This window comes from Drosophila miranda, chromosome 3, assembly GCF_003369915.1.
Source record: "Drosophila miranda strain MSH22 chromosome 3, D.miranda_PacBio2.1, whole genome shotgun sequence".
In the NCBI taxonomy this organism is placed as follows: domain Eukaryota; kingdom Metazoa; phylum Arthropoda; class Insecta; order Diptera; family Drosophilidae; genus Drosophila; species Drosophila miranda.
In genome coordinates this window covers 21,305,257-21,326,939 of record NC_046676.1, presented here as the reverse complement: position 1 = coordinate 21,326,939, position 21,683 = coordinate 21,305,257, and the positions used below count along the sequence as shown (strand labels likewise).

The following is a 21,683-nucleotide window of genomic DNA, read 5'->3' as shown; positions in this document are numbered from 1 at the left end:
CCGTACATTAGTGGTACCAGTGTTTCCAAGCAATATCGATATATCGATATGACTCTGTCTATCGAAATGGAGCATTCCAACGAGGTGAGGTGGAAAATGTAAACAATTTCTAAAACAATGTAACAAGTAAAAAATTTCCTTGCAGCACAGCGAAACCAACGATATAGTTCAACGGATTGTGGGCTTAAGCCTGCCCGAAAATGCCGAGGAGGTCACAGGCTTGCTCAAGGGCCTGCGCCTTCTGCTCACCAAAAGCAGCACCGCTCAAGAGACTGTGGCAAAAAATGCAGCGTTTTCCAGCTTAATAGAAGCGATGGCTTTTAATCCCCAAATGCGCACCGAGCTAAGTACAATCCACACACTCACGCTGCAGGTGTTGGCCAATACTGTGGTGAACAACGGTCCTGCTCAAACACTCGTCTGGACACAGCATGGCAAAAAGATAGCCGATCAGGTCTGCGCCGCTCCCTTGGGAAGCTCGAACAACGTGTTGCTCATGGTTATGTACAACATTTATCTTAACGGCTGCGGCCTGATCAGTAACGACCTGGCTCTCCAGACCTGCGTCCGCTTGTGGCAGGCCATCAACGATGCACATTGCACCTTAAACTTTGAGTATTTGCACTTCTTTCTGGAAAACTTCATTGTGTCGAATGGGCGGGTCGGTGTGGGCTGTTATCAGCGACTGAGCACCGAGGAGCGCATAGCCTTCCTGGATTATGTGACGCACTATCTGCGCGAGAACAGTCCGAACGGGAAACTGGCTCCAATCCTGCTGCAGCACTTTGCCAAGGAGTTTCGACTGAAGTCTGACTGCATTTTGCGGGAAACGATCAAGCTGCGCCACGAACTGCATCCCAGGGAAGTCCACACGCTCCTGCGCATCATTGCCAGTGTCAGCGGCTCCGAAGAATATGCCAACACGTATGTGGAAGATCAGTCACTGTTCATAAATGTTAGCAGCTTGTTGCGCTGCGTGGTAGCGGCAGGCAAGGAGGCAGACGGTGGCGGTTTTGACAAGCCAATGACCAAGCTGGAAGAGGTGGCCCTCACCTCCGGCGTGGATGCGGAGTACGAAAAGAAGGTTTCCTACGAGCTGAAAACGCTCCTGGTACGCTGCTCGGCCAATTTGTTGTACGAGAACAAGCAGAACAAGGGCTACTGCATTGACACACAGCTGCTGCCAACTCTGCTCGAGTGCACGGTGATGGATGCCCGTAATCCTTGTAAGACAATCGTCGATTCTTTCCGCCACCACATCTTAACGTTTCATTCTTTTCGTTTAGTAATGCGCGAATGGAGCATTCTGGCCATACGCAATGCCTGCATAAACTGCCCAGAGGCTCAGCAGATTGTCGCCGGCCTAACCATGCAGGGCTCGGCCCCCAATGACCTCCTCAGCGAACTCAATCTGGATATGGGCGCGTTGCGCATCACGGACAGAAGCCAATAACCGAATACCAGCACGCAAACACAGAGAGATACACACACAGAACATCGCGAAGCGAGCCACGACCACTGGCTGGCCAACAAGTGGTTAGCTGTCTTTCGCACGACGTCATCCGCCTGACAGCCGCTCCCCCTTGCGCTGAACGATGCGCTAATGGTATGCCAAAAGATCTAACAACATTCATAAACTCGTTGTCACCGTTTAATGGCATCGCAGGGCGCGAGCGGCAACCGGGGGAATCGCGAACGGACATTCGAGCAAGCATCCGCGAGCGTTTTTACAGCCAGAGCGGATATAAAAATAGCTGCCCATGTACCATGCTCTGTGCACCATTAAAAAAGAGATGCCTAAATTCATCAATTTCTAAATTTATGCACACATTGCTACACTGAGTTGAGTTGAGTTCGGTTTATGGGGCAATTAAGAAACGATGACGTCGTCGAGCGCTTCTTTTGGCGACTTCTGCAGGTGGCAGCATGGGATGGGCTGTGTGCGACGCCCCTATTCTCATTCCCATTCCTATGCGTACATCTGTATATGTGGAACACGCGCTGCCAACGCAATGAGTTTATGTTTATGTTGCTCTGCAGGGCCAAGAAACAATGGAGCAACAGCAACCCCACACTCGCGCTGGCTGGCAACTGCGGCTACGACGACGATACCAACCACTGGCACAGGCGCAGGCACTAGCACTAGCACTGCCAGAGGCAGTGGCAGCAGCGGTAGTAGTCCCTCCTCCCAGCAGCCAGTCAGTCTGTGCTCTGCTTTGGCCAGCAGCAGACGGGAGTCAACGACGGAATCGCCGCGATCGCTTGGTCCTCAACCACGTCCACCGTTCGCCGTTCGCGCTCTTTGATTGTTCCGAGTTTTTCGACGGAATTTGTTCGGTTTTTGTGTAGTATATTTATTTATTTCTGTTGTTATCGCATGCTTCGTCTCGGTTTTTAGTTGAGGAATTAGCAAAATTTTATTTTAGACATTAAGGCGTTTGCGCCTGGGCAGGAGAAGCGAAGAGCAGCGGGTGCGTTCCTCGTAAAATCAAATCAACACAAACGCGGCCGGATCCCATAAAAGTCATCCCCAAACAATTGACTTGGATCAGAGATCATTGTTGCAGCGTTGCAGCCTTAATGGTACGAGTAAACACTGCAGACATATGTACATATCTCTAGCGCGAATCGCTCTTATATAACGATAAATCAAGGGGAATGACAGCCGGGATCAGTTGTGACCGAGGTCCGGGAGGCAGTGTGGGAGGCCGGGCAGTGGCATTTTTTATGCGAGGTATTAATTGGATATACTAAAAATTCAAATTCGGGCTTCTTTTTACCCGAGGTGAAGCAAAGAATTCGACGTCTTACGATAGACGGCGTGGTATGGTGTGGCATGGCGTGGCGTGGTATGGCACATACCAAAAATACAATGGCCGACAACAAATAAGAACGGAATCACAAAACAAATAAATAGTCGGCCGACAAATTCATTTCTCTGTCTCTTTGGATGTGTGTGCGCCACCGACAACCAGGAGCAAGTGTGTGTTTAAAAAAAAAGAAAAATATATAGAATTTCCCCCTGTCAAATATGTCAATATGCGCGCCCAAAAATGACATGACAATGAGATGATTTGAATAAACGACGTTTCAACCATATTGTCAGCCAGGAATTCACATATATGATATGTACATACAAATATGTTTATATCTATGGACCATGTATATAGGCAGAAGACACAGCTTGATAACTGTACATATCGGCTAAAAATAACGGCATGTTCAAGACAAATTTGTTTTAAAACAAAAGGCAACGCAGCGAAGCATCAAATGCGTAAACTAAAATACTGTGCCGTGCAAAAAATATAAATATAACGAAAAAACCGTGAACATTATCTTATATTATTATATACTCTTATCGGGAATACCGAGAATGCCATCATTATACGCTTATTGAAATCTAAAAGAATCTGAAGTTATATAATGCAATACGAGTAATTACCCATGAATAAGAATCCGATTTGGATATATTACGAGTATCAGAACGTCCGAAGACTATCCTTGTGCCAAGTTTCATTCAAACGCTTGAACTGCAACTGCTTCTCATCAAAAATTGACATCTTTGTCTATAGTCTACAAATATCTGGCCAACTTTCGAAAACCCTGTGGCTAGGGCAGCCACAAAAAAACTAGCACAAGAGTTTGTAGCAGAATCGTTTCTCTTTCCCCAAAATGACGCACTTCATCTGCCGCAGCCGAATCGTGACGCAAATGCAACAACTCCCTCCACTCCAACTCTCCGCAGTGCGGAGGCAAGTGCATCAGCAGCGGCTGCTGCACGAATCCAAGAATAGATCGCGGAAGTGGAGAAGTTGGAGAAGAGAAAGAGATCTTCCCGAGATGTAGATGTAGGAATGTACTCCTTATGAGTATGCTTACCTGTCGGCGCTGCCCCCATCAGCATCGATTATAATGAGATCCGATCCCCTTTGGGTTTTCCCGAGAATTGAAGATGACACTTTTGCTGGCTAGGCAGCCGCCCCATTTATTGTTTCAAACAAAGACGGAATAGAGTAAAAATAATATATTTAGATGTCAGACCACAGCCAAGTATACGGCACTTATGCACGCACTCCGCAGTCCCCCCGCGCCCACTCTTAACGAGCAATTCGCCCACCGCCCGCCGCCCGCCGCCCACTCATGTCGGCGCACCTAATTCTCGCAAAATATATTTGCAGGGAAGCGCAACAATTTTGAAAAAAGAATTCAAATAATCGTGCATATTTTGTCATATATTTTGTGAGTGCTTTGAACGTCTCCTCCTCTAATTTACCTAATTTCTGTCCGAGTCGAAGCAAAAACTAAAATAAAAACGGTTTTCGAATGGGAATTTCTGGTTGCGTTGTCGCAGCAACAACATGTAAAATAAATAAATAAATATTTATGAATAAATTCTCGAAGAGAGCATAATTACGTTCACGTTCTTGCACACACCGGACGAACGGTGTGCATGCTCTGCGCCTCCAAAAAGTATACGCACAAATCTATTTAGTAATAATATAAAAATATTGTTTAAATTAGAGACATCTGTGATGGGATGGGAATGGGAATGGGGATGGGTATGGGTATGGGGATGCTATGCCAAAGGAAACACCTGCTCAAAAGTGACGTCGCTGATGTCCCACACATGTTCCGCACATTTCGAGTGACTTCATTTGCCTAGAGGGAGGACGATTTGAGAGTTAGTTTAGTTACTAAAAAAAGCCATTCAACCAACAATGCCCACCCCTCTTACTCCCCAGGAACGTGCCCTGTTCCATGTGCGTGTGGATTACCCGTTGCCATCGTCCGGAGTGCGACAAACAGTCCCAGTTGTCGGGGCCATAACGAAGGGAGCGTGAGCGTGACCGTGTGTGCCTGTGTCTGTGTCTGAATCAGCCACAAAATGAAGCGCGACGTGTCCACATCGACAATTGGTCGGGACGAGGCCCGCCGTCCGCTGATGGAGGCTTACATGTTTCAGCGCCGTCTTCTGCTGGGATGCAGTCTGCTGATGGTCATCTCTCTGATAATCTGGATTTTGGCCATATCAACAGATCACTGGATCATTATATCCGGCGGAACAGGTGCGTTAAAATACTGACAGCGATTCCATCATGCCATGCTTCAAAGCCACGTCCTCTATTCAGGCATCTTCATACCGGAGTCCAGACGCTTCTTCATGTCCTCGCACTCGGGACTGTGGCGGCATTGTCGGAATACAATCGTGCCTAATGCCCTGACCAATGCTCAGGTTGTCCGAAACTTCAGCTCGATGTCATACACCTCCCAGACGAACATCAACGATGCCAAGCGCAACCTCTCACACATGGACTTCGTTAAGCACTTTGCAGAGGAAAAACTGAACGAGACGGATAGCTTCACGGAGTCGGCCCGTCGTCGCATGTTCGCGCATTGGGCACGTGGTGAAGAGGAGGAGTTTCAGACGTTTCGCAACGCCTTCCGCAAGCTGGTCATGTCCACAGAGGAGAACCAGCGCCAGTTTAATGCGACAGCCATCAAGCCCATACCCATCGATCCCTTGGACGTCAATGGCATCATAGCGCGGAAGACCTTTGGCTCCGCCCTGCAGCGTGTCAAGTACAACAACACGTGGTCCTACTATGTGATACCGGAGGTGGCCCAGGAAGCTATATTCAGCAACTGGACAAACTACCCGCTGGTCGTTCGTCTCCTGGCCACCTACATTCGCGACATCAACATACCCGCCTTTGTACTTAATGATGAGCGTGTGATCCTGATACTGGTGCCGCCGCTGCCGCCGAAAAGGGGCGGGCACACAGCCTTCTACAGTTACATACCCAACCGTGAGTGAAGTCCATGGGGGGATGGGATGTCGATCAACTAATCACCAAACCAAATCGTTTCTCGTACAGAGCGCTGCAAATATATCGACATGTTCCCCAACTCCAACACACTGCGAAACGAGCCCGGCTTCGACGACGAGGTGATGGGTAGGTCTTCTCCTCAACTGTGGGTTGTGACAGTCCGTAATTGGCAGTGGGTTGGTATTTCCTTTCAGACTACATCCGAACGCAGGCATCGTTTGCCTGCATCACACTGTTCGTCATGAGCCTGGGCGCCGTCTTCTCCTTCTACACGTTCATGAATCCTCGATACATGTTTAAGCGGCTGGCCGGCGGCATTCACCTGGTGGCTGCGTCCACAGCTCTGGTTGTTCTCCAGGTTCTTTTCTCATCCATTGACTACACAAAGGACCACCTGTTCTATGCATATCCGGATGGTGCGGAGTTAACGTGAGTATCCGCGAGAATCGAGTGGCATGTGGGTTTTTTGTCGCTAAGAAAGCTCCCTCATCGCAGGTATGGATATGGCGTCTACTTGGCCTGGTTCACATTTGTGGATAACATTTTCTGCGGTCTAATGTTCCTGTGGTATTCTGGCAAGAAGAAGGGTGCCAAGGCGCCCAATGACGAGGTGGCCATGGCGGACGAGCCAACTATAATGGGCAGATAATAAAAGTATGCCGAAGATGATGATGGGCATTGTTTGAAGATGATAACGATGATGATGCCCTTCTTGCGACCAAAGACCAAAGCAGCCAGCGTATGTTTGGTTTGCTTTTTCACTTAAATTTGTTATTTGTTGTTTTCTTAATAGATGTATTTAAAATGTTCGCTTTATTACGTTAAGAATGAAATAAAGATATTATTGGATTTCAGTAACTGCCAGCCGCTATGATTTCAATTCAAATATAACACAGAACTGTAATAGCTATCATTGCTACTTACTGCAACTTACTGCAAAGTCAAAACTCCAAAATATGTCAGCTCGGACGTAACATTGAAATAAAAAAGAAGGATTACAAAACTTGTGGAGCGATGCCAAAAGTCCGAATTAAAAGATAAATAAAGAGCTGTTGCGACGGCTACCTCGTCTTCGTAAATGAACGTAAAGCGGCTACGGAAAGGTCCTCCAAGATCTTCCAAAGAACAGCCAAAAAACTAGTAAACTAAATAATAAATATAATCAATCATCTATTCGATGATTTGTGTACTCTATTTGATGGGGGGAACGTCGCTTGTCCGTTCACTGGACTTTTTAATTAATCTGCCACTGCGACAGAAAGTTGCAAAAGAGAAATGGAAAATGGAAACCCTAGTGAAACGGAAAAGCGGAAAGTCAAAGTCAGTGATTTAAATTAAAATACAACACTGGGAACTATGTGAACTGGCAATGTTTATAAGTACAGTACTGAAATAGAATTGCGGAAATTCCAGGCTCTAATTAATGCAGAAACTATTCAGACCCTTTTTTAAAGGTATTTCAACGATACTTCGCTAAAACCTTTTTTAGGCAACATATCTTTCTAGATTGCAATATTCCACGGATTATCAAAATTGGGAAATATAGTTTCCAATCCTTGGCGGAAAACGGTTAGCCCATTGCAAGCCAATGGGTTATTTTAATATTCCACAGAAGATAATGAAAATTTCATAATTTTAGCGCAGTTCAGGTGAAATATATCGTTCAGATATCGCAGTTCAGAGGAAATATGGCATGGATCTACAAAAAGAATTTACAATCAGTAATATATGCCGCCATTCACCTCAAGTCGTTCAACTGTTTAAATAGAGGGGGGTCATGTGGGCTAAGATGCTATATTGTTGTTGAGGCACCAAAATTAAGGCAAAAACAATCAAAGCAATCGCCGTAGCAGGAAAACAAATCAAGTATTTAAAACAAGCCAGTCAAGTAGAAAATAGATTCATTAATCAGATAAAACTATGTGTGCAGGGCTGAGAGATTTAGATAGCTAGTAATATTCGACGGAATATCAAAAACGAGGAACATGAATAATATAACTTGAATTCCTCAGTATATTTACGGTATATTCTTAAAATGAGGCGGTATATTTTGGTATATTTCTGAGGGTCGGACACACTGATCGCAGCCAACTTCACTTCAACGCGTTCGGGTTTTTAGGCCATTTATTTATTCGCAATTAATGCGAATGTAAAACTGAATTGTGGAGTTAATTTAGTGTGCACGAGTGCAAAGAAAAAGACTACTTCGATCTGGAGAAATTTTAGCCACGTGCGCCCATTGAACGACAGCGCGTTTCATTTTCTTTCGCATTTTTTCCTTATTTTTTCGCATCATCAGCCCCCGTCGGTGTGTTGGTGTTGGTGCACGCGAGTGTGTGTGTGTTTCTGCCGCCAATCCAAAACGGAAGCGTAAAAATGGATGTGGCTAAGCTGGATAAAATGAAGGTGGTGGACTTGCGCAACGAGCTACAAACGCGCGGTCTGGACACCAAAGGAGTCAAAGCCGTGCTCATTGAGCGCCTCCGGGCACATGTCGATGGTGGCGGAGCCGGCGACGGAGGTAAATTTGTGTGTATGCATTGTGTGTCTGGTCTGTGCCTGTGCCTCTGTGTCTGTGCGCAAGTGTGAGTGAGTGGCTTGCCGCGTTATATTCTTGCTTTTGTTAGTGTGAGTGCCTGTGGCTCAGCGTGAATTTGTGTTGTTGTAAGTTTTCCTTATATAATGCACGAATCTTACATTGCATTTTCATTTCCATTTCCATTTTGAATTGTCACTTTTGCATCGCTGCCACATTTCCGCTACCGCCACCAGATGGCGCACCAGTCACACCAAGCCGACGTCAGCGTCGCACGCGCTCAATGTCCCGCTCTCCCTCTCCCGTTGCAGCTGCACCCGTCGCCACAGAGCCAGAGCTCGAGACCCTGGAAGAGGAAGACCAGGCAGGAGAACCAGCCGCAGCCGCCGAGAAGCCGCAATCAGAGTCGGATATCGAGGCGGAGGCCGATTCAGCAGAGCCGGAGGCAGAGGACACAGTCGAGTCCGAAACTGCCAATGCTGAGGAGAAGCCACAAGCCAGAGAACCTGAGGCAAACGACGAGGCAGAGACAGAGGAAGCCGATGAAGCCACTACCGTAATAGGCCAAGAAGCAGACGAGCCGATGGAGCAGGCCGAAGACGATGCCAACGATGGCAACGAGGCGCTGCAGCCGCTCCAAGCAGAGCAGGCTGTCCCAGAGGAGGCCGCAGAGGTCCCAGCTGAGAAGGCTGAGCCGGCTACAAACGGCGACAGCCAGAAAATGGACGTCGATGAGGAGGAGACGCCTGCTGCCGCCAAGGCGGAAGAAGAACAGGAAAAGTCTGAGGACCAGCCTCATGAGCGTCGCAAACGCTCGCACAGTCGGTCGCGCTCCCGCAGTGGCTCCCGCTCGCCCAAGCATCGCAACAGCGGCGGAGAGAAGCGCGAGCCCAAGCCAGCTGCCGAGGAGCGCACGGTGCCAGAGGATGAGCCCACGATCGAGGAGAATAAAGTGGGCCTAAGCTGGCGTAAGTATTTTACATGCCAAGTGAGCAGTGAGAAGAATGCCGGGTACAGTCATTATATCTCTCTTTTAGTGGACTCCGATTTGCATCTTCGCATCGATCCGACCACATTTGCTTCGGCCAAGCCCCTGACATCTGAGATTTATTCCCTGATTTGGTCTGGAGCTCGCGCCAACTACGGAGTGCGCGATGGTAAGGTCTGCTTTGAGGTGCGCCTCGCTGAGGAATCGCAGCCGGAAAATTCCCATCATTTCCGGGATGAGCCGCATGTGCGCGGCTTTCGCGTTGGCTTCTCGAAGCCGACGACTTCGCTGCTCTTAGGCGAAGCCGAACATTCCTTTGGCTACTGCGAGACCGGACGCAAGGCCAATAAGGGTGAGTTCGTAGACTATGGCAAGCCCTACCAGCTGGACGACGTCATTGGATGCTATCTGGATCTGGAGAGCGAGCCGTGCACCATCAAGTATACCCTCAACGGAGAGGATCTGGGGGTGGCATTTGAGTTCGAGAAGAGCATCCTGGGCGAGGAGGAGGCCCTCTTTCCGCATATTGTGACCAAGGGCTACGAGTACACGGTGAACTTCTCGGATGGCGAGCAGCTGCTGGTGAACGCTGAGAGGCCAACGCGCAAGCGCCGCAAGCATCGCAAGGAAGAGGATAAGGACGACGACAAAGATGATAACGATGGCGAAAAGTGGAAGGTTCTGGACGAGGCCACCGCCGACGACGATGAGGTCGAGAAAAAGGATGATGATGCGAAGACATCTTCGGAAAAGGCCGATGAGGAGGATTCTGATAAACGAGAGAAATCCGAAGAGGAAGAAAAACCGGCACCAAAGGTGGAGACAGAAGCAGAGGCAGAGGCAGAGATCACAACAGAAGATGTTGAAAAGAAGCCAGAAGCTACTGAAACTGTGGAAACAGGTTAGTGGATACATTCTTCTTCTAATAAAACCAAATATTTTGAACACATTTTAATTACAGCTGAGCCATCGTCTACTGAAGCCTCTGGGGAGACAGAAGCAGTTTCGAATGGCGATGCCAACGCTGAGAAGGCAAGTGAGGAGGCACCATCAGAGGAACAGAAATCCTCGACCGCCAATGATGAAGAGGACGACGATGGACCCTCGCCCAACAAGCGCATCAAGACCGACGAAGACTCCGAAAAGACGGAGACTGCGAAGGAAAAGGAAGAGGATAAGTCACAGTCGCGTGATGATGAGTACGAGGAAGTGGTTCCCGAACCCAGAGATACAGTCGCTCTGCTGTCGGACTATGTGCTGATTGGCCTGGTGGCTGTGGAGCAACTGATTGCCGGACCACAACGCGCCGGTTCGCGCAAGGAGTGCGAGGTCATTCTTCTAGTGGGTCTGCCCGGTGCCGGCAAAACCCACTGGACCCACAAGCAGGTGGCAGATAACGCTGACAAGCGGTACGAGGTCATTGGACCCGATTCCATCATAGCCAAGATGACGGTAAGTCTCACAGGGCACCCCACAACCCTCAAACGCCCAAATAAGATTCCATTCAAAAGGTGGCAAATTCTCATCCATTCCGTTGTCTGCTTAGATCGATGGCGCCTCTCGCAAGACGGTGCACAAGGGCCGTTGGGATAAGGTGCTGGAGATATGCTTGAATAGCTTGGGAGCCCTAGAAGATATCGCCATGAAGCGGCGTCGCAATTTCATCCTCGATCAGGTAAAACATACAGACACCCTACAGACACAACCCCCAAACACACACACACACACCACACACATACATACACACACACAAACACCAACGAACGATACAACAAGAAAAACAATAACAAAAAACGAAACAAGCGAGAATTATACGTTGATGATGAATTGGCACCCGCCCAGCCATGCAAGTGGCGCCTAGGGGCGTTGCGAATGTGGGGTCTGGTTCCTCCGGGAATGAGGCCCCACCTCTCCACCGACAACTCTCTTCACAAGCGAAGACGCGCGACTCTGTTACCATTACTTTTTCGTTTGTTCTGTACATTTGAATACGCATTTGATTGCTCATTGCTCGCACGAAAGGTAATCCCAAGTGCCCCCCCCCCCCCCTCCCTCGCTGCGGAGTGGTGGGTAGGGACGGGGGGCGCCGCCAACTGCCTAGCCGGCAGGCAGGTACGTCCTAGACGTGTAAGTCAATCCGATAATTAGTGTCTCTAAGTATGTACGATGCCAGTAAGTATGTGCCAGAGTGTGTACCAATCAGATCTGTATTATTAAGTCTTACTTAGGTGCAACAGTTGACGGGGCAGTGTTTGAGGAGAGGGAAGTGTAAGAGAAGGGAGAAGGAGGAATGTTGAGATGGCAGGAGAAGGAAGAGTGAATGAGGAGGAGAAGGAGGAAGGAAGATGGAGCGTGCGGCATGGAAGCCACTGTAAGTAAATAAAAAACATACACAAAAACCAAATCTAAATCCGATCAGCGACCCTACTCGGTCGAATTTGTTCGTCTACAATCTAATCACATATGTATATGTATACTATACGTATTAGTACCTACTACTATCTCTCTACTCTCTACTCTCTCTCTCTAAATGCCAACTATCTCATATATATATATGTATGTGTATCTACAGAGAGAGCTATGCGATGCTGCTTCAGCCGATAACAACCAACAGAGCACCAACAACCACACCATTTGTACCTTTACTTAAAATATTATCCCCCTACCCTCACCCCCTCCCCCATATATATATATATGCAATCATTAGTCAACTGTTGTTAGTTGTTGTTAATAGGGCCCCCGAGGCCCCGTCCTAGGTATTATATGAGTACAACCCCCGCACCCTAATCCGCCCGGTACTCCTCCCTACTCCCTGGCGGAGTGGAGTGCAGTGCAGTGGAGTTTGTGTGTGTGGGTGTGAGTGAGTGACCTTGTGACAGGTATGTGTTAGCTTGTAAGCGCCAAAACTGAAACCCAAACTGAAACCGGAGTTGGTGTCTCCCGACGATACACGGCGACTACGTCTGCGTTTCCCGGGGTCTGCATCGTCCTGCAACAACCGAATCATCAACGTGTTTCGTTTCTCACCGACTATCCAACAAAACTACAACAACTACAACCAACCATCCCCAAAACCAACAACCAACAACTACAACATCAACTGGCAGACTACAATCTATTCAAAACCCCAACCAACCAAACGATCAACTATATACTTGTAGACGAATGCCTATGCCTCGGCCCAGCGACGTAAAATGAAGGGTTTCAACGACTTCAAGCGCATTGCGGTCGTTTGCATACCCGGCGAAGATGAGTTGAAACGTCGGATCGCCGAAAAAGAGGAAAAGGGAAATGCTTTTACAGTTAAAGAATCAACAATTAATAACTTACGAGGTAAATATTGTCCACCACACATGGCAACGAATTGAAACAATTGACAAATATCCAGATAATGTACGACTGTGTATCTATATATACATATACATACATACATACTACCCTACTTTAAGGAGGCATTTATGTAAAAAAAAAAAGAAATGAAAAGACTATGCAATACAATTTGTTATGTAAAGTATTTAGTTTGTAAGCAGCTGCATTTTATGTATATCTGTACGTAATTGTAACTGTAAGACTCTACAGATATCTCGCATTCGCTTATAATTTCGATTTTATTATGATTTCCTTTATTCATAAATCTATCTATCTATAATGTCCCATGCAATCCCAACAAACCCCGTTTCCCCAAAGCGACTGGGAAGCGACGTGTGCGAGCGCCTTTTCCTCAAAAAACTTTGTTTCTCTAAAGAAGAAAATAAAAACCAGATTTAACTTTCCCCTCCCTCCTAGTAAACAACCGGTTGAACTCCAGCACAGCCTGTGCTGCTGCTGTTGCTTCTTTGAGTTCTAGAATCTCCCTCTCTCTCAAGTAAATCAACAAGTTTTCGCCTTCACACGCTTCCCACAGTTGTCCCAAATCCTCTATTCCAGTCCCGTCCCGGCCTCTTACCTTATATAATGTGTAATGTGTATATTGATAACACGTAAATCTCACACAGCATAAGCTGCAGTCATAATTGTAATGCCAAATCACTCTTTTTGCAGCCAACTTCACTCTGCCCTCGCTGGAGTTTGGCTGGTTCGATGACATAATCTACACGGAGCTGAGCGGCGACGAGGCCAAGAGCGAGGTAAAGAAGTACAACGAGAAGGGCAAGAAGGCTATCGATGCGGACAGGTCCAGGGACAAGCGATCTCGGGGCGGCCGCGACAATTACCGACGTGACGAGCGCAACCGCAATCGCTACAACGATGATCGTCGCCGGGAATATGGCGGACAGCGACACGAAAGCCGATGGAATGACTCGAGGCGCGGTGGCGGTGGCGGTGGAGGCGGCGGCGGTGGCGGTGGTGGCGGAGGTTACTCCAGCAACAGTGGCGGTGGCGGCGGTGGCAGCCGTGGCTATGACAATCGCCGGACCAGCTATGGAGGTGGCGGCGGAGGCGGGGGCGGTGGTGGCCAACAGAACTGGATGCAGAACAATCGCAGGAGCGGCTACGACGACCGTGGCTATGGAGGTGGTGGCGGCGGTGGTGCCGGAGGCGGCAGTCGTGGGTATGATAACCGTAATCGTGGGTACACTGGCGGCAGCGGAGGTGGCGGCAGCGGAGGTGGCGGCAGCGGAGGTGGGGGCGGAGGAGGCGGAGGCGGCGGCCAGCAAAACTGGATGCAGAACAACCGCCGAAGCGGGTACGATGATCGTGGATACGGTAGCTCGCGAGACTATCGCGATCGAGATCGCGGCAATGATCGCAGCCGAATAGGCAGTACGGATCGGAATCGGGGAAGCAACCAGAGTAGCTACCGCTCCGGAGGAGGCACTCATCAACAACGGGATTTTCGGCCTGGCCACCGCGACACCAAAGAAGATAGTCGCGGTGGCTATGAGCGGTCAGCTGCCCAATCTGTGCCTAAGTATGGCAACAATTCGGCCGGAAGTGGCGTAGGAGGAGGTGGCGGTGTTTACGATCAGTACAAGCAGCAAACGAGTGGAACAGCCGGCGGCGGCAAGGTGAGTGGTGTGATAAGTCGCCACCGACTTTCTGCTAATTTACGATTTATTTTTTGCAGTCCTCTCTAAGCGGCAAGTGGAGCACCTATACCCAGCAGCAACAGCAGCCGCATCAGACAGGAGTCTGGCAGCAGCAACAGCAGCAGCCGTCACAACAGTACCCACAGCAGCAGCAGCAACAGACCGCCGGCCAGCAACCATATTGGGGATATAATCAAATGCAGGGTGCGTACGGAGAATAGTTATCAATCCGCTTAGATGAAGCAACTAAAATGTTGTCGTTTTTATTTTAGCTGGTTATGGAAACCAGCAGCAGCAAGCCTGGCAGGGTGCCGATCCACAGCAACAACAACAGTGGATGTCCTGGTGGCAGGTAAGCAAAGACATTCATTCGTTTTGGCCCTCGAAAGAAGACTAAATGAAATGCACTTGAATTCTCTTCCCCTCCAGCAACAGGGACAGGGCTCTGGCGGAGCAGCGGTCGGTAATGCCAGTGGAGGCGCGAGCGGCAGTGTAGGAGGCGTCGCTGGCAATAATGATGGCGGTGCCACCAATCATTATTGGTCTCAATATTCATACTCCACACAGTCCAATTCTGGCGCCGACAAGAAGTAGCAGAAAGCGGCATCCGGCACTCCCGCACCTCTGTCCGTCTGTCAACAGGCAAATCTTCATTTGGACAGAAGCAAACAAAAAATGAACTAAACTAAACTTTATATGATAGTTTTTAAACATTAACAAACCGATGAAAACAAAAATTAACCTTAGTTTGGCCAGTTTTAAGCGTCTGGCCGTTTGGGCTAGTCCAAACCACCACAAAAGGCAACCATACCCGATCTTGCGACACACAAAACATAATACTAAACTGTGTACTATGAAACAGACTCCAGATACTTTTTTATTTCATATTGGTTAAATGTAGTCTACGACATCCACCTCCACCTCTATATTTGGTTTCTATTTTCCAACGGGCATTTGTTGCTCCCTTAGAGCAATACACAGAAGCATGATTTAAAATTTTTGGCAGTACACAATCTCTAGACAGTACAATTTGTTCTAACGTTTCATTACGATTATTGTTTTCAATTGATGCAGCAACATAAACAGTTGGAAGATAACTATAAGCAAGGAAAGTTTAACAAATAAATCTATGCATTGAAAGCGACTCAACCAAAAATGTTTAATTATTATTGCCGGAATGGTAATTACAGACGGACCAAAAAATTAGCTCGCTCAAAAGTGATGTAGTTACATGAGGGCGGCGATTTGGGACATTTGATAAGACGTTTTATCAGTGTATTCGGGGAATATTTTGCGTGATTAAACAAAAAATTTCGATAGGAAATTTTTGTTGGCTTTGTAGAAAGAAACAAATGTTTCTTTATCTCGAATTCATCTTAAAAAATCTATTTTCCTCCATTCAAATTGAATATATTGCTTCTTTAAACGATTTGAAATGGATTTCTTTTTCAAAGAAAAACGAAAATCCATTATTAAATGTGAATTAAGCAGAGACTACGAATTATTTACTGCTTTGGTCGTACTCGACCAGGCACAGTGCCCGATAGAAATATAAGCTGTAGTTTTTCTTTCTAGACGAAGTGATAGCAGCGCTCGGAAATGAAGATAATTATATTTTTAAGGTACAGTTTGGTTAGACTTGGTGTTGGTTAACATCAATTTTAGTAAAAATGGTGCCATTACCAACACTACAATGATTGTTTTTTACGACCATTCACACATAATTTGATTTGAATCAAACCAAAATCAAACTAAAATCTATGACTGGAATACCACAGATATTTTTGTTCAGCTGATTGCGCCGTGCGGCACACTTCTGCACGCTTTTATCTAAAATATCACCCACTAGCGACACGATCGTTAACAAGGTAATGATAATATATTAACCGTACATAATTCTGCTTGTAAGTATATTCGTGCGCATAAAAATTTGCTATAGAACTTCGTATCGGTGTCTAAATAATGTACATTCATACATAAACTATGTGCAGATGTACTCGAATTGCGATAAGAAAGCGTCGTTTGGATGACACATACCACAGTCAGAAATTAAGGCGGTTTCAATTGATTTTTCACAGAAAGAACTGAAGTGAACCTGAAAAATGGCGGTGATTCAATTGTTCAACGAAATTGGGACCATTTTTCGGAATGTGAGTATGCCAACGCCTATAATTTGTATACCTTCGTCGTCATGCGATAACCATTGCCTCTTGGGACAGACACCCACGTTTGCACTTGTTCTAGAAATATTCCTGCTCATTACCGTCATCTGGCTGCTCCTCCATAAACGGGGCGGTGGACGGCGCCGTCGCTTTACCAAAGAGGAGGAGGACTTCTTAATTGAGAACTATGAGCCAGAACCCTTGGTGGGTGAAACTGATCCAGATCATCCCTTGCTGCGCACCCGTTTGGTGGCGTCCAAGGTGGGCAAGCGCATAAACGTCGATGGACACGATTGCCTCAATCTGGGCTCGCACAACTACCTGGGTTTCCTTGAAGACCAAGACATTCTGGAGGAGGCCTGCAAGTCTCTGCGCAAATACGGCGTCGGATCGTGTGGTCCTCGCGGTTTCTATGGAACTATGGATGTGCACTTGGAGCTGGAGGAGCGTATTGCCAAGTTCATGGACCTCGAGGAAGCTATTGTGTATTCCTATGGCTTTTCGACGGTGGCCAGCGCCATTCCCGCATACGCCAAGCGTGGTGACATTATATTTGTGTAAGTTATTTCTGAAAACTGGCTATAAGAGGGTTTTTCAACAGCTCCTCTACCCTTCCAGAGATGAAGCTGTCAACTTTGCCATTCAAAAGGGATTGGATGCGTCTCGCAGCACGATCGCATTCTTTAAACACAATGATGTCAAGGATCTTGAGAGGCTGCTCGTCGAGCAGGAGAAGCGTGATCAGAAGAACCCCAAGAAGGCTCTCAAGACGCGTCGATTTCTTGTTGCTGAGGGCATCTACATGAATACGGGCAAGATTTGTCCGCTTCCCGAGCTCGTGGCTCTGCGCAAGCAATACAAATTGCGTATTTTCATCGATGAGAGCGTTTCCTTTGGCACACTTGGCAAAGGAGGACGAGGTGTCACCGAGCACTTCAATATCGACGTAAGTAAATGACTTTTCATTGAAAAACCAAACTTATCTCGCGTTTTCAATTAGCGGGACGAAATCGATCTGATATCCGCTGGTATGGAGGGATCCATGGCCACCATTGGCGGCTTCTGCGTGGGCTCACATTTCATAGCCGAGCATCAGCGTCTCTCCGGCCTGGGCTACATATTTTCCGCCTCACTGCCGCCCATGCTGACCCAAGCTGCCATTTCTGCCCTCGATCGTTTCGAGCGGGAGCCGCAAATCTTTGAGCAATTGCAGGCCAAAGCCCAGTTGTTGCATCAGATCTTTTCGCGTTTCTCCAAGCTGCGCCTGTGCGGCGATGAGTTGTCCCCCGTCAAGCACTTGTATTTGGCACTTCCCGGAGAAAATTTCGATGCGGAACGGAAGCGCCTCATTGATGTCGCCGACAAGGTATTGTTGCTCCTCGTGCTGTATATTCAAAATGTAGTCTAACATTATCCCCATCCGCAGTGTATTGCTCGAGGCGTGGCTGTCGTGGAGGCAGCCTACCTGCAGAATAGGGAACACAAGCCAGTGCGTCCTAGTATACGAGTTGCCGTAAACCGTCTGCTGGAAGAGGCGGAGATTTCCGCCGCTTTTGAGATCATCGAGAATGTTAGCAGCGCAGTCCTTTAGAGCATACATGGAGGACTTCTTGAGTGCGTTTAGTATTAATGTTAATTGTATCTGGATTGTAGTCCTAATCTTACGCACTTTCGAGTACAATTTATGATCAGTATGGAATGTTGTAGTTCAACTATGATGAACACCCTCCACTTGTTCAATTTTTCAGCTTCGACCAGCATTGCACTACATTTTAATGGGTTTTCTCCACATTTAATAAGATATTTGTTGGTGGTGCATAGAATAGACCTTGTTTTCTTCGTATACTTGTTTGTAAGAAAATGCCTGACCTGGCACTTGACGACAACAGCATTATCTCATCCAATTTGCATGTAACGACGCTTCGATGCCGGTTCAACTATGTCAACCGTAAAGGCAATCGTCAATCGGGGGCAATTAGTCTATATATACTAAACATACTCTGTTATCAGGCGGAAAAACATGCAATGTGCAGCATTGCTTTGTTGTTTATATGCGCGAATCAAAAGAAAAAGAAAACTTGGGATAACAGCTGTTTTGGACGCTACAAAAGCTCGACGAGCGAGAAAGAAGCAAAGCTTTTGTGTGGGCTTGCAGGCTGATAAAAAAGCACAGCACAGTTCGTCGCCGTCGGTCGTGGAAACTACTGTGCTCTGTTCTCCGTTTTCATCTTCTGATTTTTCCGACATGGGTGACGCCATGAATGTTAAGGTTAAGGACATCGAGACACTATTCTCAACGGATGGCTACTTGCGGCCTTTCGAGCGTGAGATTCGACGACGGTAAGTGAGTCCGCCCGCTGCCGGCTGTCGGTCATGTAATCCAAGGTTGGCGCCGGCTTTATGTGCGCGGCTGATAAGCCCCACCCTCCGATCTGTTGTCCAGGGCCGGTTTGTTTTTCTGTTTTGTTTGCATTTTTCTCTTCCACCGCATTCGCAAATTCGCACACACACGTAACTTCACTTTACTTGACATTTTACATACATGCATGCCAGTTTGCGACATGACCTTCATCTGACCCGCGTTGCAACACGGAAAAATTATCAAAATTTTATATGCGTCTAGACACGGAAAAATGACCTTAAAATGACCTGCGTCTAGACACGGCCTTTTTCAAGACAATTTTTTTTTTTTTTATCAAATCAATCGTTTTAATTGATTTTTAATCGATAAAATACTAATCGTTATCGAATCAACTCGAAATAAAAGGAAATCTCGGTAGGATCATGATCATGCCCTTTCCGGGCTTGGCGATCTTTATTTTAGCATCGCAGATGCCGATCTCAACTGTTTGGCGTTTGATTCTTTGCAGACATGGCGTGCTCCAGGAGTGGCTGGAGAAGATCGGCCAAGGCGATGGCGGAATGGACCAGTTCACGCAGGGATACAGATACTACGGCCTGCACTTTCAGCCGGACAACTCGGTGATTGCCCGTGAGTGGGCACCGGGGGCCAAGAATGTCTATCTGGCAGGCGACTTCAGTAAGTGGGACACTTTTCGCAGCTGTCACCAACAGAACTAATGATTCCCCATCCCCACCCCCACAGATAACTGGCACTGGGAGTCGCATCCGTTCAAGAAACTAGAGTTTGGCAAGTGGGAACTGCACCTGCCCCCCAATGCGGACGGCAGTCCACAGATCAAGCACCTGAGCGAGATTAAGATCATCATCCGGAACCATTCTGATCACTTGCTGGACCGCCTGTCGCCGTGGGCCAAGTATGTGGTGCAGCCACCCAAGGAGGCCAACCAGGGGGTTAACTACAAGCAGTACGTGTGGCAGCCCCCAGAATCGGAGCGCTACCAGCGCCAGCATTCCCGTCCAGCCAGGCCCAAGTCCTTAAGGATTTACGAGTGCCATGTGGGCATTGCCTCGCAGGAGCCGCGCGTGGGCACCTACGACGAGTTCGCCGATCGCATTGTGCCCCGCATCAAGCGGCAGGGGTACAACTGCATCCAGGTGATGGCCATCATGGAGCACGCCTACTATGCCAGCTTTGGCTACCAGGTGACCAGCTTCTATGCCGCCTCCAGCCGCTGCGGCAACCCAGAGCAGTTGAAGCGGATGATTGATGTTGCCCATTCCCACGGGCTGTACGTCCTGTTGGATGTAGTCCACTCGCATGCCTCGAAGAATGTGCAGGATGGCTTGAACCAGTTTGACGGCACCAATAGCTGCTTCTTCCACGACGGAGCCCGCGGCGAGCACTCTCTGTGGGACAGTCGTCTGTTCAACTACGTGGAGTACGAGGTGCTGCGCTTCTTGCTGTCCAACCTGCGCTGGTGGCACGACGAGTACAACTTTGATGGCTACCGCTTCGATGGCGTCACCTCAATGCTGTACCACTCGCGAGGCATTGGCGAGGGCTTCAGCGGCGACTACAATGAGTACTTTGGCCTGAATGTCGACACGGATGCTCTCAACTATCTGGGGCTGGCCAATCATATGCTGCACACGCTGGACCCCGAAGTCATCACCATTGCGGAGGTAAGTCAGTCAGCGAACCTAGCGAACCCTGGCGACATCTTTCACATGAATATCCTCTGTAGGATGTCTCGGGAATGCCGACGCTGTGCCGTCCCGTCTCGGAGGGCGGCATTGGCTTCGACTATCGCCTGGGCATGGCTATACCGGACAAGTGGATTGAGCTGCTCAAGGAGCAGAGCGACGACCAATGGAGCATGGGGGACGTGGTCCACACCCTAACCAATCGCCGCTGGATGGAAAATACGGTGGCGTACGCAGAGTCGCACGACCAGGCCCTGGTCGGGGACAAGACCATTGCCTTCTGGCTGATGGACAAGGAGATGTACACGCACATGTCGACGCAGTCGGACTCCACCTTGGTTATCGATCGTGGCCTGGCGCTGCACAAGATGATACGCCTGATCACACATGCCCTCGGCGGAGAGGCCTATCTGAACTTCATGGGCAATGAGTTTGGACATCCCGAGTGGCTGGACTTCCCCCGCGTGGGCAACAACGACTCGTACCACTATGCCCGCCGGCAGTGGAACCTGGTGGACGACAACATGCTGAAGTACAAATACCTCAATGAGTTCGATCGGGCCATGAACGAGGCTGAGCAGCGCTACGGGTGGCTGCATTCCGGACCCGCCTACGTCAGCTGGAAGCACGAGGGCGACAAGATCATCGCCTTTGAGCGGGCCGGACTGGTCTTCGTCTTCAACTTCCATATACACCAGAGCTTTACTGGCTACCGCGTAGGCACCAACTGGGCGGGCACCTATCAGGCGGTGCTCTCCTCAGACGATCCTAGGTTTGGCGGCCACAGCCGCATCGATGGCAATGTTAAGCATCGCTCCGACCCGGAGGGATACGCTGGTCGTTCCAACTTCATTGAGGTCTACAGCCCATCACGTACGGCCGTAGTCTATGCCCGCGTCAGCGATTAAGCTCGATAAGCATCAAACTCAGATCACTGAAATTATTAATGCCTAAACGAATTTCAATGCTAGTAATTAGTCTTTGGTTATGTTCCGAATCGAATCGGGAAAGCTACTACTGAAATACATATATCACTCTGAGGTATAGTTTTCTAACAAAAAAAAAAGGTTT

General features: G+C 48.3%; 5 protein-coding genes and 1 long non-coding RNA gene across 11 annotated transcripts; all 6 read left to right on the top strand.

Annotated features, from left to right (window-relative positions):
* Window positions 1-1,818, top strand: LOC108159704 (ataxin-10). The gene is made up of 3 exons (XM_017293219.2): window positions 1-84; window positions 146-1,226; window positions 1,287-1,818. Exons 1-3 carry the CDS (start codon window positions 49-51, stop codon window positions 1,451-1,453), a joined length of 1,284 nt encoding a protein of 427 aa, XP_017148708.1. The 5' UTR covers window positions 1-48; the 3' UTR covers window positions 1,454-1,818.
* On the top strand, window positions 1,521-6,686 carry LOC108159703. Of its 3 annotated transcripts, none has more exons than XM_017293217.2 (6): window positions 1,521-1,606; window positions 4,743-5,066; window positions 5,130-5,807; window positions 5,877-5,954; window positions 6,002-6,257; window positions 6,324-6,686. In XM_017293217.2, exons 2-6 carry the CDS (start codon window positions 4,886-4,888, stop codon window positions 6,475-6,477), a joined length of 1,347 nt encoding a protein of 448 aa, XP_017148706.1. In that variant the 5' UTR covers window positions 1,521-1,606; window positions 4,743-4,885; the 3' UTR covers window positions 6,478-6,686. The 3 variants fall into 3 exon arrangements, with proteins under 3 accessions (XP_017148706.1, XP_017148707.1, XP_017148704.1); XM_017293218.2 differs by lacking the exon at window positions 1,521-1,606 and adding an exon at window positions 1,919-2,583 and having other exon boundaries at window positions 6,023-6,257; XM_017293215.2 differs by lacking the exon at window positions 1,521-1,606 and adding an exon at window positions 1,919-2,583.
* Window positions 6,687-7,910: 1,224 nt separating this feature from the next.
* LOC108159748 (heterogeneous nuclear ribonucleoprotein U) lies at window positions 7,911-15,526 on the top strand. Of its 3 annotated transcripts, none has more exons than XM_017293292.2 (10): window positions 7,912-8,349; window positions 8,676-9,332; window positions 9,402-10,253; window positions 10,314-10,804; window positions 10,899-11,027; window positions 12,514-12,685; window positions 13,394-14,361; window positions 14,421-14,586; window positions 14,655-14,734; window positions 14,812-15,526. In XM_017293292.2, the coding sequence occupies exons 1-10, from the start codon at window positions 8,205-8,207 to the stop codon at window positions 14,974-14,976; spliced, it is 3,825 nt and encodes a 1,274-aa protein (XP_017148781.1). In that variant the 5' UTR covers window positions 7,912-8,204; the 3' UTR covers window positions 14,977-15,526. The 3 variants fall into 3 exon arrangements, with proteins under 3 accessions (XP_017148783.1, XP_017148781.1, XP_017148777.1); XM_017293288.2 differs by having other exon boundaries at window positions 8,601-9,332; XM_017293294.2 differs by lacking the exons at window positions 12,514-12,685; window positions 14,421-14,586; window positions 14,655-14,734; window positions 14,812-15,526 and having other exon boundaries at window positions 7,911-8,349; window positions 8,601-9,332; window positions 13,394-13,510.
* On the top strand, window positions 11,038-12,390 carry LOC108159750. Its single transcript, XR_001775352.2, has 2 exons — window positions 11,038-11,723; window positions 11,925-12,390. It is a non-coding gene; the product is annotated as an uncharacterized LOC108159750 (long non-coding RNA).
* Window positions 15,527-16,140: 614 nt separating the features above from the next.
* LOC108159853 (serine palmitoyltransferase 1) lies at window positions 16,141-18,367 on the top strand. Of its 2 annotated transcripts, none has more exons than XM_017293445.2 (6): window positions 16,141-16,250; window positions 16,461-16,532; window positions 16,602-17,101; window positions 17,163-17,490; window positions 17,545-17,910; window positions 17,971-18,367. In XM_017293445.2, the coding sequence occupies exons 2-6, from the start codon at window positions 16,485-16,487 to the stop codon at window positions 18,133-18,135; spliced, it is 1,407 nt and encodes a 468-aa protein (XP_017148934.1). In that variant the 5' UTR covers window positions 16,141-16,250; window positions 16,461-16,484; the 3' UTR covers window positions 18,136-18,367. The 2 variants fall into 2 exon arrangements, with proteins under 2 accessions (XP_017148934.1, XP_017148935.1); XM_017293446.2 differs by having other exon boundaries at window positions 16,165-16,286.
* Window positions 18,368-18,715: 348 nt separating this feature from the next.
* On the top strand, window positions 18,716-21,678 carry LOC108159852 (1,4-alpha-glucan-branching enzyme). The gene is made up of 4 exons (XM_017293444.2): window positions 18,716-18,884; window positions 19,415-19,584; window positions 19,651-20,591; window positions 20,654-21,678. The coding sequence occupies exons 1-4, from the start codon at window positions 18,790-18,792 to the stop codon at window positions 21,518-21,520; spliced, it is 2,073 nt and encodes a 690-aa protein (XP_017148933.1). The 5' UTR covers window positions 18,716-18,789; the 3' UTR covers window positions 21,521-21,678.
* The last annotated feature ends 5 nt before the right edge of the window (window positions 21,679-21,683 follow it).